Source organism: Lycorma delicatula, chromosome 13, assembly GCF_047948215.1.
Source record: "Lycorma delicatula isolate Av1 chromosome 13, ASM4794821v1, whole genome shotgun sequence".
Lineage (NCBI taxonomy): Eukaryota > Metazoa > Arthropoda > Insecta > Hemiptera > Fulgoridae > Lycorma > Lycorma delicatula.
Window position 1 is genome coordinate 51,912,395 of NC_134467.1, and position 20,612 is coordinate 51,933,006.

The 20,612-nt window shown below is 29.9% G+C and overlaps 1 protein-coding gene across 4 annotated transcripts; it reads right to left on the reverse strand.

The window, feature by feature from the left end:
- Positions 1-632: 632 nt before the first annotated feature.
- On the reverse strand, positions 633-16,587 carry LOC142333919 (uncharacterized). Of its 4 annotated transcripts, XM_075381537.1 has the most exons (7): positions 16,481-16,574; positions 14,264-14,338; positions 8,830-8,982; positions 7,602-7,730; positions 6,060-6,185; positions 4,377-4,488; positions 633-1,668 (listed from the first exon to the last, which is right to left on the reverse strand). In XM_075381537.1, exons 3-7 carry the CDS (start codon positions 8,977-8,979, stop codon positions 1,661-1,663), a joined length of 525 nt encoding a protein of 174 aa, XP_075237652.1. In that variant the 5' UTR covers positions 8,980-8,982; positions 14,264-14,338; positions 16,481-16,574; the 3' UTR covers positions 633-1,660. The 4 variants fall into 4 exon arrangements, with proteins under 4 accessions (XP_075237652.1, XP_075237649.1, XP_075237650.1 ...); XM_075381534.1 differs by having other exon boundaries at positions 633-4,488; XM_075381535.1 differs by lacking the exon at positions 14,264-14,338 and having other exon boundaries at positions 633-4,488; positions 16,481-16,587.
- Between the last annotated feature and the right edge of the window lie 4,025 nt (positions 16,588-20,612).

Consider the following 20,612-nt stretch of genomic DNA (forward strand, 5'->3'; position numbering starts at 1 on the left):
CAACTCGTAGAATGTTATTTTTTAATTTTCTCATGACCCCTTCCTTAGTATTCCCCATTCGGAAAGCCAAACGGGAGACTAGTTTACCTCCAGAATATTTTTTTTCCAGGAAGGCACCACCATCTTTGTTACACAAAAATGCAGAGCTATGTTTTCTTGGAAAAAAATAACAGCTGTAGTTTTCCATATGGCTTTCAGTTGTGCAGTACTGAAGATTGGGTGATGCTGATATAGCCGTTTAACCACTCCTGACCTACTGACCTACGCTCTTAAGAACTACTGAAAGAGCTGCTGCCCTCCCCTCTTTCAAGAATCATTCCTTAATTTGGCTCTTAACAAGTACTTCTCCAATACGGTTGCAACTTTGGTCCAGCTACTCTGTCACTGAGCACTCGAGCCCCCTCACCACTGGCAAGGTCTCATGATTCATACAGAGAGAACCTGGATGTAAACACACATTATTACCACTCTCACTATGTAGGTTGGACAAAGTAGGAAGTTTTAATGTAATCATCAGAACTAGTACCAGATAAATAATTAACTTGCATCCTGTCACACTAAAATGCAATAGATTTGTTTTTACAAGATTGGTGTACATTTTAAATAATAATCAACCTGTTTTCTGTGGAACTTTGTTTATTGGATTAAAAAACAAATAACTTAGAATGTACATTTTAAAATTAATCCACAATACAATTTTTAAAATAAATATATATAAACTATCACTGATGTTATAAAATCAAAGTATAATAATTTTGAAAACTTTTACATTATGAACAAAATGTTATCTATTAGCATCATATAAAAATAACAATTTATATATTACATATTTTCTAAAACTGGAATTTTAAAAATCTGAGCTTTTTATTATAATAAAATAGTCTATTTCACAACGAAGATTATTTTCTAAAAAATTAAGTATAGATAAGATAAAATATTTTAAAACATATGTCATATAAACTTGCGATAGTAAAATTTAAGCAAATTATTTTGAAAAACCATTAAAAAAACCCAAACAAAAGGTTAACTGTTTGAGCTTTTTGGGGTCCAAAATTATAACGATTAGCTAATTAATTTATTATCTATTACAGAAATTATTTGAAAGCATTTAAAAACAGAAAATATCCCACAAGAATGGCAGTCTGCCCTAATTAATCCTATACATAAAAGGAGGACAAAATGGAAGTTAATAATAATAATAGAGGAATTTCTGCTCTTTCAGTAACCTATGAAAGCAGTTTTCTAAAATTAAATTTACTTGGAACAATTAAAATAAAAAAAGGCATAAGGTTAACGCTGATCCCTTTTAATTGTGTTCTAGATGGATGATAAAAAAAAAAGAATGAAGGAAAATTCTGAAACTAGATGTGGTAGAAAATAAAGTTTAGGTTACAAAATGGACAACCTAGGAAGAAATTGTTTGCCTGTGTAACAAAAATTCAAATAAGTGTTAAAAAGTAATCGCAGAAAAAACAGACTTATAGGCCACATCTTAAGGCATCCTGGAATAGTTGCTTTGATATTGGAGGGACAGATAGATGGGAAAAGTTGTGCAGGCAGGCAACATTTGGAAACAGTAACAAATTGTTAGGGATGTAGGGACTATACTGAAATAAAACGACTGGCACTAGATAGGGAATGTTGGGCTGCATCAAACCAGTCAAATGACTGAAAAAAAAAAATGAAAACACAAATGTTTGATGAATATTAAAAATAAACCAAAATCTCTAAAAACTAAATATCATACAATTAAATGAATTAATTCATCAGGCAAAAAAAATCTCTTAAAATATATATAAAAAAAAGATTCTTAAAGAAATTTATCAGAATACACCAGTGGCAACAAATTAATTTTTTTTATATTAAAGATTCTTAAATTTCTTAGGGAGGTTTTTTACCTTGTCGGGTAAAAAAAAATTTTAGTATAAATTAATATAGTACTTACGAAGTTATAAAAACTTCAAATTTTTAGAGTAGTAGAGATGCATATAGAATTTCAGAACGGGGTGAGATACCTGGCATCTTAAGTCTCTGCCCTCTTTTAGGTTTGCAGCTCCTATCCTTTCCAAAACCTTTTTCTATTGTGAACAGAATATATTTGAGAATGCGATAAAACTATTTATTACAAAGATTTGAGACACGCATTTCAAAATGTTAGTTTTGTTTATTTTCAAGGTTATGGGATTTTTGATCGTGTTTGTTAGCGCAAAAGAAAAAAGGAAAATAATTCATAACCAAGAGATAACAATAAAAGAACACATTTTAAAAGAAATTTATGTATGAAAAAAGCAGTCATTTTTTTACAAGTATATTGATAATAATTTGAAAACATTACTAAAATGTAAGACACATGATGCGAGATAAATTTTAATACAGAATCAGAACAAGGCCTTAGATTCATTCAAGATCAGTGCTATTTGTAAAAATGCATTTGAGAAAATACACGTAACTTGTGATTTTTATAAGTCTCACACTTGTGAACTTTACACATATTTTTACACCGCTTTTTATGAACTGACTGAATTTTTCAGCACCTTTTACCAAATTATACAATTCACATGGTTCTGGGCTTAAAATGTGCATAAACATCATCCACATATTATAAACTAGAGTAATATATTATCAAATTTTTTTTGTTTTTTAAGTAGTTTAGAACCTTGGCTCGTCTCTATGGCAAAAGTTTTACTGTCTCAGCCTTTCATCCACATGGATTCAAATACCAGTCAGAAATGGTAGTTTTCACACCATTTTATCTCATCCACTAATGGAATACCTAATGATGGTACTACAGTTAAAAAAACTTTGCAGCCATAACTAAGCCAAAAATTATTTTTTTTATTTTATAGTAGTCTACTTTATGTGTTGATGTTTACCTATTACAAGAATGCTCAATTTGTAATTTCAGTTAGTTAATTTCTTCAATAACAAGATCCCTTATACCATCAACTACCACATTCAGCGACACCTTAAGAGATTTTCCTTACCTTTTTGCGTTGATTAAAATTTCTAGTAATTTTTTGTTTTACTCAATATATATAAATTATGTATATAAAATTGTATTTTTATTAATTTTTTTTTAAAAATCGACTTTGCTTGGAGCATACATGGTAGAAACCTACCTGTCTTAAGTTGTAACACACAAAAATGAGAAAAATGTAATGATAAATTATAAACATTACATAAATTTTGTTACACTTGTTTTAACTAATGCAAATTAAAAGAATGTTATTAATTTTTTTCCTTAATCAAATTTCTTAATATAGGATTTTTTAGGTCATAATGATTCTCTAATAAGGATATTATTAAGATATCTATTTAAAGTAACTTTCATTAAAAGATTTTTGACAAACATTACAAACAAATTTTTTCTTTAGTGTGGAAATTAATATGCACCTTTAAATTAGCAAGAGATTTATTTAAGAACCTTTTGGAAAAGTTACAAACATAATATTTCTCTTTCGTATGAATATTAAGATGCGTCTTTAAATAGTTTTACGATAAAATGACTTTCTCCTTAGTATGAATATTAATATGTGTATTTAATTGGCTTCTGAAATTAAATGACTTTTGACAAAAGTTACAAATATATTTTTTCTCCTTAGTATGAATACTAAGATGCGTCTTTAATTGGCTTCTGAAATTAAATGACTTTTGACAAAACCGACAAATATAATTTTCCTCTTTTATATGAATATTAAGATGTGTCTTTAAACCTTTTATATAATTAAATGACTTTTGACAAAAGTTACAAATATAATTTTTCTCCTTAGTATGAATATTAAGATGCGTCTTTAATTGGCTTCTGAAATTAAATGACTTTTGACAAAAGTTACAAATATATTTTTTCTCCTTAGTATAAATACTAAGGTGTGTATTTAAGTGGCTTCCAAAATTAAATGACTTTTGACAAAAATTACAAATATATTTTTTCTCCTTAGTATAAATAGTAAGATGTGTCTTTAAATTGCTTTTTTGATTAAATGACTTTTGACAAAAATTACAAATATAATTTTTCTTCTTAGTGTGAATATTTGAATGTAATTTTAGAGAGGAATTTCGATTAAAAGACTTCTGGCAAAAGTTACAAACATAATTTTTCTCCTTAGTATGAATAACACAATGCGTTTTTAAATTGTCTTTATTATTAAATGACTTTTGACAAAAGTTGCAAATATTATTTTCCTCTTTTGTATGAATATTAAAATGCGTCTTTAAACCTTTTATACAATTAAATGACTTTTGACAAAAGTTACAAATATAATTTTTCTCCTTAGTATGAATATTAAGATGCGTCTTTAACTGGCTTCTGAAATTAAATGACTTTTGACAAAAATTACAAATATAATTTTTAATTACATCATCATACCCACACTTACATTCACCGGATTTTTCTTTTATAATTCCTTCATATGCTGAAATATTTACACATCTCTTACAAGTAATACAATTCATGGTACTTCCCTTGATGGTTCCTTTATCTATAGTAACCTGTAAATTGAGAATAACTAATAATTAAGAATGTAAAATTATTTCATTTACAGTAACATTAAGTTATAAAAAGCCGCTAAATATGTACAAAAATTTGAATATTTTAAACTTATATTCATAATCAACGTGGTTTTGAATATTAATTAATCATAGAGTTAACTTTATTATAACAAGGAATGTTACTATCTTATAGTACGTTTATACACGATATAATTATATGAAACTTTATCATATGCGCATTTTAGGAAAAGCAACAAAACTAACTACTTATAGCAAATTTATAATAACAGATAAATATATTTATTACTTTTATATCCATGTTGATCAGATCTACAAACTCACACATTTTATACACATGCTGTCTGAGCTAAAGGTATACAAAACTAATGGCCTATATTTAGAAAACCAGTCGTTATCTCTTAAACGTTATCTCAAACGATAGAATATATCTCCAAGATTTGTTCAATATACTCTCAGTCAACAGAATACACATGTGCAAACAAGCCAACTCAAATGCAATTGTAATCAGTCAAGATATGGACCTCGCAAAAAACATTCAGAGGGTGCTTTGATTAGTGGAGTTTCAATCAGTTACACGTGTTCAACGGCTTGTACAAACTGAATGGAACATCAGTTCTCCTACATGCAAATCTATTCATATTCCAAGGATATGACTAAGAAAGATTGGAAGCTTGATTTCACGAACCGGAAGTCATCCAAAAGCTTCACTTAATGATGAGATCATGGATCAAGTAAGCAATGCATTCACTGCCAGTCCTGTTAAGTCAATTAGGGAGCTAATTACAAACTGGAAATTCTACTGCTTAAAAGTACTCCAGCATATTAAACAAAGCGATCACATCACCGCTAATGATATCATTTTGCTACAGAAGTAATGTACCATATCGAAAACAATCCTAATTATATTGATATTTTATTTAGTGATGAGGCAAATTTTCATACGTGCAGGAAAGTTATCAAACACAATTGTCAGATTTGATGTACTGAACCCCCATGCAATAATAAAAAATGAAAGGTGCATCCTGAAAGTCAATGGTCTGGTTACGACCGGGCAAAAATGGAGTCATCGATCTCATTTTTTCATGGAACCCACTGTAACAGGGCACACATACCTCAACATGCTTGAGAACTTTACTGTTCTCAGATTCCGGCAGGATGGTGCTCCACTACACTTTCATCGAAATGTTATCACAACTCCCTGGATATTGGATCAGGCAAGGAGGTCCAACTGCTACGCCACCTAGATCTCACAGTATCACTCCTTTGTGATTTTTTCTTGTTGTTTTATTAAAATTGTAACAAAGAAAAGTTTGAGAGTCGGATGATTTAAAACAAAAGATTGATTAAGATGTTAGTCTAACAATGCTGCAGATGTTCTTAACTTTCTTTCCTTTCTTTTTCTCTTTAACCTCCAGAACCATTGTAAGGTATTACTTCAGAGGACAAACGAGGATGATATGTATGAATGTAAATGAAGTGGTCTAGTACAGTATCAGATTGAACACACACACAAATTATGAAATTAACAATACCCAATAACTAATACTTACATGACCTGGATAAAATCCCATCTCTTCTGTGTTCACAATGTGTAAATCATTTATTTGAAGTTCAGTGGTTTTCATATTAAAATTAACCTGTGGTGAAACTTCATCGTTCAATGAGATCTCAGATTCCTTTAAAAAAAAAATATAAAGAAAAATAATAAACACTGGAACTTAATAATATTATATATATATCACATCATTGTGAAATAAATTATTAATAGAAAATCAAATTATAAGATAAAAAATAGATATAATTATTGTGCTTTTTTTATAATTAGTATTATATGGAAGTGAAACTTGGACAATCTGAGTATCTGATAAGAAAAGATTAGAAGCTTTTGAAATGTGGTGCTATATAGGAGAATGTTAAAAATCAGATGGGTGGATAAAGTGACAAATGAAGAGGTATTGCGGCAAATAGATGAAGAAAGAAGCATTTGGAAAAATATAGTTAAAAGAAGAGACAGACTTATAGGCCACATACTAAGGCATCCTCGAATAGTCGCTTTAATATTGGAAGGACAGGTAGAAGGAAAAAATTGTGTAGGCAGGCCACGTTTGGAATATGTAAAACAAATTGTTAGGGATGTAAGATGTAGAGGGTATAGTGAAATGAAACGACTAGCACTAGATAGTGAATCTTGGAGAGCTGCATCAACCAGTCAGAAATGACTGAAGACAAAAAAAAAAAATATATTATTTTATTAATTTGTACACTGCAATTTGTTCGACTAGTAAACAAAAAAGCAACCTTACCATGGCCCAATGCGATGAATACAATATATAAAGAATGTGTAGTCTTGTACACTCAGGCTTACCATTCCCAAGACATATGGTTAATTGAACCCCAACCACCAAAGTACATCGGCATGTATTGTTTAGTTTTTAAATCCATATAGGGAACTAACTTTTGTTAGGATTTGAACATGAGAACCTTCAACTTCAAAAATCAGCTGTTAAACAACTAATTTACCAAGAGTTAATCACTAGGCCGGCCTGGTGGGCTAAATATGTTTATATAACAGTTACGAAATGAACTATATGAAATCCAAAATTTACATATTACGCAACAATAATGAAAAGAAAATACAGTGAGATGCCAATTTTCCAGATGTCCAACTAACTTGACTGCATGAATTCAGAATAGACGATTTAAAAAAACTAAGACATTATTTTAAGAATCTAAAAACACAGGAATTTTTTTATCGACCTTTATTTTACTGGGTTTTTAACTGCCTTTTATGCAATTCATTTAACAAAAACATATATATAATTAGGCTCTTGTTAAACTAATTATAAAATCTAATTTCTACACTTTGTACTTTTTGTACCATATTACTGTATCTCGTTTTTCTTACACTGTACAAATGTTCCTAATTTCTTTTTAATTTTACTGATATCAGTAATTTACTTAGTGTACCCATTAAACATTAGAATGAAATTTCCAGTATAAGAAAACCCCTTTTTATATTATCCAGATTTGGCCTTGTAAAGGTCCATCTGAGTAATTGGTATTCCACTGTATTGAAAATCTAACACCCTTACCACTTCATTTTTAACTTTGAAATTTTCTGATATAACTATGTTGGTCTCTTCAATTGCTAAAGGATCTTTTTCAATATCACCATTAATAATATCGAGCGGTTCCTCTTTCATTTGTACTAAATTTACTTGCTGTAATAAAAAACAAAAATGAATTGCTACAAATATGTTTATTATTTTTTGTATAATCTATAAAATTAAAATAAATTACATCTCTATTTCACTTACCATACACATTAACAGTGCTGCCACAGTTAAATTATTAGACGACTTAAATTATTTGGTGACAGTTAAACGTGCCAGGTTTTGTACAGGGAAAACTTAAAAAAATTTTCTTTGCTAAATGTTATCATGTAAATTTAAATGTTAAAAATGGTGCTACTCTCACCTTACAGAGTTTTCTACAAATTGTAATTTTTTACAATCCAATTTGTTAAACTGTTGCGGTAATTCTCCTGATTTACTTTTTTTTAATCTTACTGACATTCGTGTTAATAATGCTTATAGTGAAATTTTTTATCATGATAATACCATTTACCTTTATGGATAAGGTTACCTAAGATTTTGAATTCTAATCTTACATCTGATAAACACATATCTGATTACAAAAAAAAAATGTGTAAGATTCAAGATTTTTTAAATGATAGTTTCATTCTAGATAATATTATTATTTCTTTATATTTGTACATGGTTTTTTGGAAGGTAGATCTATGCAAACGAACTTGTATGTATATATTGGAAGATACTGTTGATGCACTAGATGATGCAATTTATACTGATTTTTGTTATTGGGTTTGAGGTAGTCAGCATCAAATCATTTATTAAAAAATGTTCTATAATTATTTACTGAATAATATTGCAAAACTTACAATCTTATTACATAATAATACTGTATTGTAACTGTATCTATATATAATCATATTATGTATTAATCTACAATAAAAGGCATTTTCTATTTAAGACTTGAAAATTTTGTTAGTGAATACACTGGTTATACTATATCTACGTCACTATAAATGGTGAATTTTACTAAGTAATTCTCTACAAATTTCAAAGGATATCAAAGAGAAGAAAAAGAAACAATTGGTCAGAAGAAAAAAGGCAAAAAATAGAGCAAAAGAATGAAGAACTGTTGGAAAAACCAAAAAAGAAAATGCACAGAAGAGAAATGAATGCTGCTTCATGGTCTTTAGTCAGCCAAACATACAAAAAAAATTTAAAAAAAGCTTACATGCTCAGACGGTGTATCAGTTTCAGTCATGTGATGTGGTAAAAAAAAGCACACCATTTCTGCTACATTATCCTGTTCAGTTTCTAATTTAATATTTTTATTAAGAGGCAGAGCTTCATTACTAAAAGTATTATTTACAGGCACATTCATTATCTGTAAAAATAATCAAAAAGCAGAATCAAAAATTAAAATGAACACCTATAATAAAAAAAAATTATATATATATATATATATATATATATATATATATATATATATATATATATATATATATAAAACTGTTCATAAACACTTCTCTCATAATTCCTTAATGATTGTTCTTTATTTATGTTTTATGAGTGGCTTGAATGAGGTTGTATTTGATATTCATACAAGATTTCTTAATGAAAAATACAAGAACAAGCGAATAACATTTAACACATTGATTGCCATGAGCACCATATATATGGCTCACGTTAAATCTGTCCGTGAGACCATGTGACACAGCCCTTGGTTCATTGATTTTTTGATTTATAGCAAAGTATATGATTTTTATTTTTTTAAATCTATTTTTTTATTCCATGAGTCAAATCAATAAGCCTCACTCACAACTTGACCATCACCAAGTTCAACAAAATTCACAGGCTTAATCATATCTATAAAGCGTTCCAGAACCAAATAAAAGTTATGACCCTTTGGACCTAGGTGATGTTTCAGTAGAACCCCGGCCTCAATAAAGAATTGCACGGCGTTCTGTTCTGTATTTGGTAATTGCCAAATGTTCATTTCGTACAATGTAAATTAGAAGCACAAAACTCCAAACCAATCTAACTCAAGTGAAATACTAACTAGAATAAAAACAAGAAGTATTCAAAAGATATCAGTTGAATGATAAACGCTGCTGTCAACAATATCAAATCGTAATAATTGTTTCACTAATTTTAAAATATAATGACATTAAAGTAAACAATACTAACACGTTAACTCATTACTACTTACTGTTTGAACCCGTAAGAACAGAAAACTACATGGCGGGTAGATAACCGACACGAACTGAATCTTCCCACCAACTTACTTATAATATAATTAAGAGATTTTCCCTCTTTGTAAGTATTACTTACAAAAAATACTTACAAAAAAAAATGAAAATCTGTATTTTGATAACCAGTGGGAGTATGCAGTCAGGACAGCTTCAAATGACATCATAAAGTATAAAGCAAGACTAGTTGCTAAAGGCTATAGTCAACATCCCGGAATTGATTATTTTGATACTTTCTGTCCTATTTTCCACTTAGAGACACGTCAGGGCAATTTTAGCTAACTCATGATGCGAAGACTGATTTTCTCAATGGATAACTAAACAAGAATGTGTTCATGCGATAAACTCAGGGATATAAGATGGAACAAAAAAAGGGTCCAAGTTATTTAAAAAATTTGTATGGTCTTAAACAAGTTTCTAAGCGTTTGTATAAATGCTTAACACACTTCTTGTAGCTGTGTGGTTTAGAAAGCAAGGCAGATCTTTACTTTGCATGTACCACAATAAAGAAATTGTGGTGGTTTCTCATGTTGATGTCAGTCTTATTACAGGTCCTCCTTCAATGATCATGTACCAAATCACAAAGTTAAATTCTCAGATTAAATTAAAATCACATGAAGTGGAAAATTATCTTGAGGTAAAAATTACAGTAATGAATAAATTTAAAGAGATGGACCGGTCAGTATATGCAAAGACAATTATACAAAAATTATGGGTTTGGCAACTGTAGACCTTAATCTTTCCAACTGGACTTGGTTGGGAACCTGGAAACTTTCTTTGAATCTCCAGTAGTGTACATTACAGGAAAATGGTTGGAAGCTTACACTATCTAGCTTTAGGCACAACACTGGACTTAAGTTTTGCCTTGAATATCGCATCTGGAGCACAGATTCAACCAACAAAGACCCATTTTAATTTTTGGTAAAAAGAATTTTCAGATATTTGTAACCTATTCCTGAAGATGGCATTCGATATAGTAAAACAGCCAGTGGACAAATTGTGGCATAGAGTGATGCCAATTATGTTGGAGACAAAATCACTCAAAGATCGAATAGTGACTCTACATAAATACTGTGGTAGACCAGATATGGTAGCACCGGAATGTACCGATCACTAGCGCAAATCCCGATTCGTTAGTACATGTCTAGTGGTGGTGAGGTGTATACTTGTAATATTATTATATATTGATATACCGTATATATATATATTGAAGATTTTGGAAAATGTAGTATTTTTTAACCGAATCCGAATTTTCGGACGAAAATCGCACGCAAATATCTCGAAACAGTCGGTCCTATCACTCTGAACATTTGTTCGACCCTCCTCACCAATAACCCATCCGCTCCCAGTGTAACCCATCGGGTGATAATATTTTCAAGTGCCCCCGGGGCGCCGCTCGGAAAATGGGAAGGGGATGCGATGAAGTGCCACCGTAATATCTCAGAAGGCGCTCGTCCGATTTTCACGATTCAAACGGGGTATGTATTAGCACGTCGAGCGCTAACTGTTTAACGCATCGGGTACACTCTTGATCGACCAGATCTTGGTTATCCGGAAATTAAATCGTTTAGCCCTACGTTTTGATTGCACTCACCCACCGTAAAATGTACCGACCCGATCTTTCGCTAAATACGCTCAAACCTGTGCGCTTGCGCAGCTGTAAAGTATAAACTTACGAAGATTAAAAAGTAGAAAATAAAAAATACATAAAAAAAACTTTTTAAAAACCACTCTTATATTAAATGCACTAAAAAGTAGGAAATAAAATAGAGTAAAAAAACATTTTCAACACCACTCGTAAATTAAACGCACTAAAAGATAAAAAATAATTTTACGGCGGTATTTCAGAATGAATTTGACAAGCTTTGTCAAATGGTGATATATAAGATTATGTGAAAGTCAAAAAATTGGCAAAAATATCAAATTTTTAATTTGAAGCTATGACTTTTACATATTCTTACATAACACCACCAAAGCTTGTTGTCAAATCCATTCTGAGATAACGTCCAAATTATTTTTTACCTTTTAGTGTGTTTAATTTTAAAGTGGTTTAAACAATTTTTTTTACATATTTTTTTATTTATTTATGCGATTGATTTTCTTCATAAAATACTGAACTACAACCAAAAAGTAGGCACCGGAATGTACCGATCACTAGCGGAATATACCGATTCGTTAGTATCAATTTCTTGAGTTAAATTTGTAATTTAACTTTTGTTATATCGATTTTCATCATTCAAAAAAAAAAATTTTAACACAAGAAGTAATCAGTTTTGGACACCTAATAATCCCATTCCTAGACACCGCCCGCCTGTAGGGCCTAAATGAGGCGTGCCATAAGCACGCCCTGGGCGTGCCTAAGACACGCCTCCGCAGCTAGTAATAATAATAATGTGCCCACAATATATGATGAAATTCTTTAACAACACGTTGCTTAAATAAACGATTTTACAACTGAAATTAATTTACAGCAAACGTTAAAGCCCGCACTACCGAAACAATACAAAAATACTCAAACTTAAATTTTATTTATTTACATTATAATAGTATAAAATTACTTACTTCCACACAAAAGAACACCAAAAAATTAATAATATTGATATTAGAATATACATCTCTACTATACAACGCTTTCTTACAAACGGTAAGCGTACAACTGTTGATCAGTGAAGCAAACACATGCAATTTTATATTTCAATAAATACGATTTTTTGTTGAAATGTTAAAAAAAATATATATATATATATGCATATGATATTGCATAACAGACTTATTAACTAATTTTTCATTCACGGAACAGTTGATGTGGTTTAATATAAAAATAAAGAATTTTCTGAAATTTTCATCAAATTCTTGGACGCGATTGTTATAAATTTATTAAAATTAAAAAAATAATAAGCCGGTAATTAATAATAATAATCATGTTTTTGTTAAACATAAAAGTCATACAAGACAAAAGTTTACACTATACATAAAAATTCAAATAACAATTACGTTAATAAACTAGACAACCAGTAATCATTTTTAATTACTTTATAGATTTTTTTCTTATAAAAACATACTTCAAACATTTTATAAGAAACAATGTCTTTTTTTAGTCTCGGCTCTCGTCATTTAAACAGCTACCCATTAAAAAAAAAAGCTCGTGAAGGCCGGACGTCAGAAAGTGGACGGCAAGAAACACAGAGAAATCCACTTGTACAGACAGAACACGTACATCCGCGTCAAGCCTAACTCACTCGCCTTTCTTCCCTTTTCTGTTTAGCCTCCGGAACCACCGTAAAGTATTACTTCAGAGGATAATATGTATGACAGTGGCGGCTCATAGCTAAAATTAGTGGGGGTGCTGCTCCAGAAAATTTTTAGTCTTTGTTTTAAAATTGTTTAAAAGGAAATAAACATGTATAAAAAGAAAGTTTAATCAGAAACTTGATAAAATCCTAAAAGAACAAAATCAAACATTTTTTACTTATTTTAACATAAATTGTTACAGTTCAAGCTTGATCTATTCATTTAAAAATGAAATCCATTCTTTTTGTTTTAATTTGCGCGAAAAGATCAATAATTTTCTCCTTGATCACACCCGTAGTAAAAAATAAACTACCTTCCACCAGCACGCCTGGGGTCAGATGACACTATTAGGCAGTTTATTTTTTGTATCGGTAGAAACATATTTTAGAATACAGTCGAATTAATAACGGCTGATATAAACTTTATTTTTAATGCAAGTAGATATCTAAATTTTTTCGTTCGGGACGATATATATATGATATGAATGAGTATTTGCAAATGTCTTGAAGGAGAAAGGCTCAGGCTCAACAGCATAAGTTAACAAATATTTACTTCATACTTCTCTTAGAAGAATTTCCTTCTTAAAAATCTTGAATTTTGAAAAAGTTCAGCAAGATATAAATGTCAAATTTGATTTGATGGCTTAATGGTACAAACATTTGGATGATTATTTAGTTCTGACTAATAAATGGAAATTTCTTCTGTGAATGTAGGTATGTTGAGTCATAAGCACTGTTATTTGTAATGTACAAAGTTCAATCTGTGATGGTAAGTAAAAGTTTGGGTTGAAAATATATATTATAATTATGTTAATATTCCCAGTAACTGGCTGCCGCCATAACTCCAGATTGGTTTAAGGAATGATTTGTAAATAATTCAATTATTTTTCAGAAATAATTTTTAGTTTCAATTTATAATCCAGTCAATTAACAAAATTTAGTATTCAGTTGTTCCCTTTTTTCCAAATCTGAGCCTTTTGTCAAGGTGAATACCGAAGTATTTTACAAAATCTGATTGCGGTAGCTGAATGTCATAGAGTATAACAAGTGGACATTGTTCAGAGAGCAAAACTAACACGTATACTTTTATTAAGAAATTAATAAAATTAGTTTAAAGTATACTCACAATTATGGAATCGCTAATTCTGCCTCTTAATTAACGTCCAAAAAATTTCAGTACCACCTTATTTCACTGGAGTAGCTGAAATTCAAGTGAAATCTTTCACTAGTCGTAACACACAAACAAAGCAATTTAGGATATATGTTTATTAACTTTTTCCATTATTTTCATGAGTAGAATAGCTTACGAAAGTCCCAGGAGAACTTCATAATACACCACATGCACAAGTTCAACAAATCATTTAGGTCAAGGTCACAAGTACGTCATCTCTTAATTCCTTCGAAACATGAGATTAAATTTTTAAGATATAAAAATCAACTGTCAGATCACCTGGTCATATGAATTGTGCAGACAGACATTTAGATAATTTAAATGTTAACTTATCCTTGTGTTTATATTTATGAATCTGTAATCTCTGTTAAAAAGGACGATCACTTATTCTTAAAAAATAACAATATCCACCTTTGCCAATCCAGAAGACAGAAATGTATTCATATAACTAAACAAAATACTTCAGCTTACAAGAAAGGGGCTTTGCGCTTCTGTTGTCATTTTTAATAAATTTCTGAACTATTCAAAATATCTTCCTACTGGTTTATTTAAAATACAATTGAAAGATTTCTTTTACAGAAATAATATTACTGTGACAATGAATTTTTAGATAATACAATTTTAAAAAAGCACAACTTATTTCAAACTCATTCCAACATATACTCTTACATAAATATGTGAAAATAATTTTCAACTGCACATTTTGAATTGTGAATTATTTTATAGTAATTTTTTATATTTAATGTTATTTACCTTAACTAATTATATCACGTGTTGGTATTCAAATATTAAATAAATAATTAACATGGACTTTTAAACACATTTATTTTTCAATTTGTTTTTATATTTATAATGACATTCTTTATATAAGTTATTATGTATTGATCTTAATAAAAAATGTATTTACTTCAAAGAAGTTAACATTTTTAATATATCATTAAAGCTCCAATGGTGAACATTACAGGAAAATGGTTGGAAGCTTAAACTAATTAGCTTCAGGCGCAACACTGGAATTAAGTTTTGCCTTGATATTGCATCTGAAGCACAGATCCAACCAATAATGGCCCATTTTAATTTTTGGTAAATAGAATTTTCAGATATTTGAATCTATTCCTGAAGATGGCATTAGATATAATAAAACAACCAAAGTGCAAATTGAGACATAGAGTGATGCCAATTATGTTGGTTACAAAATCACTCAAAGATCGACTAGTCAAACTCTTCTTAAATACTGTGGTAAAACAGGTAAGTGGAAAAGTAAATTGCAGAATGTGCATCATTCTCTTCTATGGAAGCTGAATATGTTGCTAGAATAAAGACAACCAAATGGTTGGTTTGACTTGACATGTAGTAAAAGGAAGTTGCTACACTTGATGTCAATTCAGAGCCAAATCTCTTAATAGATAATCAGAGTGAAATTAAACTTACAAATAATGTTCCACAATAACTCAAAACTATATGTCATTATGTTAGGAATATGGTGAAAGGGGAAAATCAGACAGCGGATATATTTACAAAATGAGTGTGATCTGCTTAAAGGAATGAAAACACTCATGCATATGAAAATACAATCTGAATTTTCGACTTCTAAGATTTTGAATACGGTTAAGGAGTATTAATATCTTCATACAATGTTCAGAAGTTTAGTTTATTTGTTTCATAAATTATTTTTGGGCTACTTATTTCATATTGTTTTTTTTTAATAGAATCGATAGTTTGAAAATAAAAGACGGCATATGCATTTAGTTTAGTGTTTCCATTCCTTTGTTTAGTGTCATAATAGTTCCCTGTAACCGATCTGTTTATTTTGGCGAGTTTACCTGACACTAATAAAAATATTGACATTTACAGAATTATAACATAATTTAAAGCTTCAACCATCTATTATAAACCTGTCGATTACAAACTGTTATTAATATCGGATAAGGAAATAAGTATTATAATTTCCAATAAGAAGAAAATTACTAATTAAAAACGACTGATAATAATAATGTGTCCGCAATATATGATGAAATTGTTAACACTGCTTAAAAAAAAAGATTTTACAACTCAAATGAATTTGGTTAAAGCACACTTAACATCACAGGTTAACTCACATTACCGATTCATCAAAATAAAAAATATCAAACTTAAATTCTATAATTTACATTAGAATAGTATAAGATTACTTACTTAGATAAATAAATCAGAACCCCAACAAATAAATAATACTGAAATTAGAACATAAATCTCTCCTTAACGAAGGTTACTCCTTAACTAACAGAAAGCGTACAAGTGATGATCAATGATACCAACACATACAATTTTATACTTCAATACGTACGATATCTCGTTGTAACGTGGTAAAAAATTAATAAATTTGTATAGTGCAAAATAGACTTAATAAATAATTTTTTATTGAGTGACGCCGATTATGTTGGGGACAAAATCAGTCAAAGGTAGACTAGTCAAACTCTTCTTAAATACTGTGGTAAAAAGATTAGTGGAAAGGTAAATTGCAGCAGAATGTGCATCATTCTCTTCTATGAAAGCTGAATATGTTGTTAGAATACAACCAAATGGTTGGTTTGACTTGACGTATAGTAAAAGGAAGGTGGTTTTATATAAAAATAAAGAATTTACTGAAACTTTAATATTATTTTTAGAAGCGATTGTTATTAAAAGAAAAAAAAAAAGGGGGGCGACAGTTAATTATAATAATATTTTTGTTGAACGTAAAAGTAATACAACAAAAAAAAGAATGGAGTTAGAACATAAAACTGAAATAAACCAACCAAATTTAAAAGGAAAAACCTCTAACAGACACCATCCGCCTACACAGATGATAGTATCGGCTCTCACCGCCGTCATAAACTCGCAAAGAGCAGACCTGTAAGAAAGGGGCGGCAAGGAACACAGCGGAACAGACAAAAACGATCTCTTTTTTTACTATTTAGCCTACGGTAACTACCGTTTAGATAATTCTTCAGAGGATGATATGTATGAGTGTAAATGAAGTGTAGTCTTGTACATTCTCAGTTCAACCATTCCTGAGATGTGTGGTTAATTGAAACCCAACCACCAAAGAACACCGGTATCCACAATCTAGTATTCAAATCCGTGTAAAAATATCTGGCTTTACTAGGACTTGAACGCTTGAACTATCGACTTCCAAATCAGCTGATTTGGGACGATCTACGTCGTGTAAACTTTACCTAACTGACGCCCTCCTCCCACAAGTAGGCTAGCCACATGAAATGTGAAAAGGATGTAGTTACCAAACTTTTTCCCACAATCATTCCTACTTGTGATGTCCCTCACAATCATGATTATGTTGTTCGTGTCTAACAGGCCATCGCCCATCTCCACTTAACACACACGAGCTCTTTATCATCAAGAACACCATTATATGAGCACAAATAGTACTCGATGCGCTCCCTGGTGTACAGATTCCACCTGAAGCACCCATGACCCGACAGAAAATGAGTAAATAATTAGTATACTTCGAAGCCGTTTCATAATGGTATCAGATGACATTATTAGGTTGTTTATTTTTTTAATCGGTGTAAGCATACTTTAGAATATTTTAATAAAATAAATAACAGTCGATAGAAAACATTTTTTTTTAACGCAAGTAGATCTATAAATTGTTTGTTCAGGCCAAATGAGGTGAAGGAATGTTTGCAAACGTCTTGAAGTTGAAAACTCAACAACAAAAGTTAACTCCTTATTTGTTTCATAATTCTTTTAGAAGGAGTTTCTTCTTAAAAATGTTTAATTTAAAGAAAAACGTCAGTAGGAAATAAGTATCACATATGGTTTCAACGGTCAATTGTTAGAAAATTTGCATGATTATTGAATTTCGATTTCTTCTGTAACTGTAGGTATGTTGAGAGTCATGGACGTAGTTATTTGTAATGTACAAAGTTAAATTTGTAATGGCATGTAAAACTTTGGATTGAAAAAATAATATAATTATGTAGGATTCTGTTAATAATCCTAGTAACTAGCTGCCATAAGTCCAGATAGGATTAGTGATGGCTTTTAATTAAGTTATTTTTCAGAGATAATTTTGAGTTTCAATTTAGAATCCAGTAAAAATGAAAAAAATTAGTACTTAGTTGTTTTCTTTTTTCCAAATGTGGCCCTTTTGTCCAAGCGAATACCAGTGTTTTGCAGAATCTGAATGTCAAAACAAATGTACATTTGTTTCGAGAGTGAAACAGGTGAACTTTTATTTTCACTGGACTTTATTGCCACGCTTCATTGTTTTCTTGAAGATGTTGCGCTGTAGTGTCTAGTGACTCGTGAATTGCTTTTAAAAGTTCATTAGTAAAAGCTGCTATTGTAGTGTTGGTGGAACCAGGCATATTGGAAATGTATGTAGCATACTCTTCCTTGAGCAATTCCTGCAGTTATGAAAAACAGTGGAGACGATTCAGTCTGGAATTTAACCTTGAAACGTCTATTACTTAAAAAAGAACTGAAAATGTTAAAATACTGAAACGTAGGTGCTGATTAATTTTAAAAAGGCCAGTCTGCCACACTTTATCTTAAGGCATGGCAGATATCAAGAAAAATGGTAGAGCAGATTTTTGTCTAAAGCTGTCTTGAATATTAGCAAACACCCTAGAAATTTGTTTGATGGTATTATAATCTGTTTGAAAGCCACAGTGATAGTCGCATATTAGTTTGTTTTCTTGTAAAAAGATTTTAATCAACTTAAGTAGAAATTTCTTGAAAACTTTTGAAAGTATGTCAATAGTTGATTTTGCCTGTTTTCCATAGATCCAGAAAATATTAATTTCTGAGAAAGTAATTAAAGTAATATTAGTTACAACTAGCAAAACAACTTTATGACAAGTGATGTTGACATTGTAGATAGTTTATGAATTTAGATGGTATGTGAACTATGAACAAATTGGATTTTAATAGTTTAACGATAAGAAACTTTGCATTTAATTTTACAAAAGTAAAAAACCTATTCATATATTAAAAAAAAATAAAATAATTTTCTGTTGGGTTATGTATGTCATTTTTCACTCATTTCTGCAAGCCAACAGCTGTCAATTTTTTTTAACAACTTTCAAATTAAAAATTTTGTTGGATGGACTTGAAATTAATTTAATACATATTCTTAGAATTAAGCTTCACCTCGACAAAGCAGTACTTGTTGACCCTTTCTATCTCTTACAAGAAAAATAATATGCGCTTAATCCCTTGAGCAACCAAGTTATAGGGTCGTGGGGTTTTTAAATGTTACCTACCATCCTATATTTTGTAATAATAACAAGAAATTTTCTTAACATATGAGAAGGGAATAAAAAGTCAATTATGACACAACTATCAGTATTCTAATAACTACATTTTAATGGAAATGATTCACAAATAAACTCAATAAAACGTTAATACAACACTTTTTATCAGAGTTACATCCCTTGTAAGTTACACAGTATCCTCACAAAAAATTTCATAATTCAGTACTGTATACATTTAATATACAATATTTTCTGACTAAATAACTGATTATTGTTTACAATTATTGACAATTATTATTATCTAATATTTAAGGTTAATTACACGAGATTAGTGAGCGTTAGGATATCAACTTGTTTAATTTCATTAAACAATAACTTACTGCCGCCCTCTGTGGCGTGAGTAGTAGTGTTTCAGCCTTTCATGTGTGTGTCCCATGTTCAAATCCCAGTCAGGCATGACAGTTTTACACACTACAAAACTGCCATTTCATTTCATCCTCTGCAAAATACCTAACTATGGTTCCAGAGTTTTAAAAAAAAACTATAATCTAACACCGTCTAATTGATCTGATTGTTATTTTCTACCCTTCCAGCCACTGCCACCTAAACATTCATAGTAGGACGTGTTTCAGAGTACTTCCAAAATTAGAAATTTTATTTTCTGAATGGCAGAAAATAAACACTTAAACAAATTATGATAACCCTAGCGAAAATATGAAATATTGTGTAAAAAATCCTTCAAAATGATCTTACATTTTTTACATCTTGCATATTACATTTCTTTAATATAATAATAACATGAATAATAAATATTAGATATGGATCATACAAAAAAGAAAAAAAAAGAAGCACAAGAGTATTCATACAAATTAAAAATACTTCCCTCGCTGCAATGAAAATAAATAACTTTTTTGATTTTTCATTTTAAAATCAAAAACTACAATAATGTAATTTTTTTGTATATTTACAATAAGCTTGGAAAAAACAACATATGCAAAAATTAATGACTGTAATTACCAAAATGAATTACACATCATTAATTTTTATGAAAAATTTTAATCTCCCCA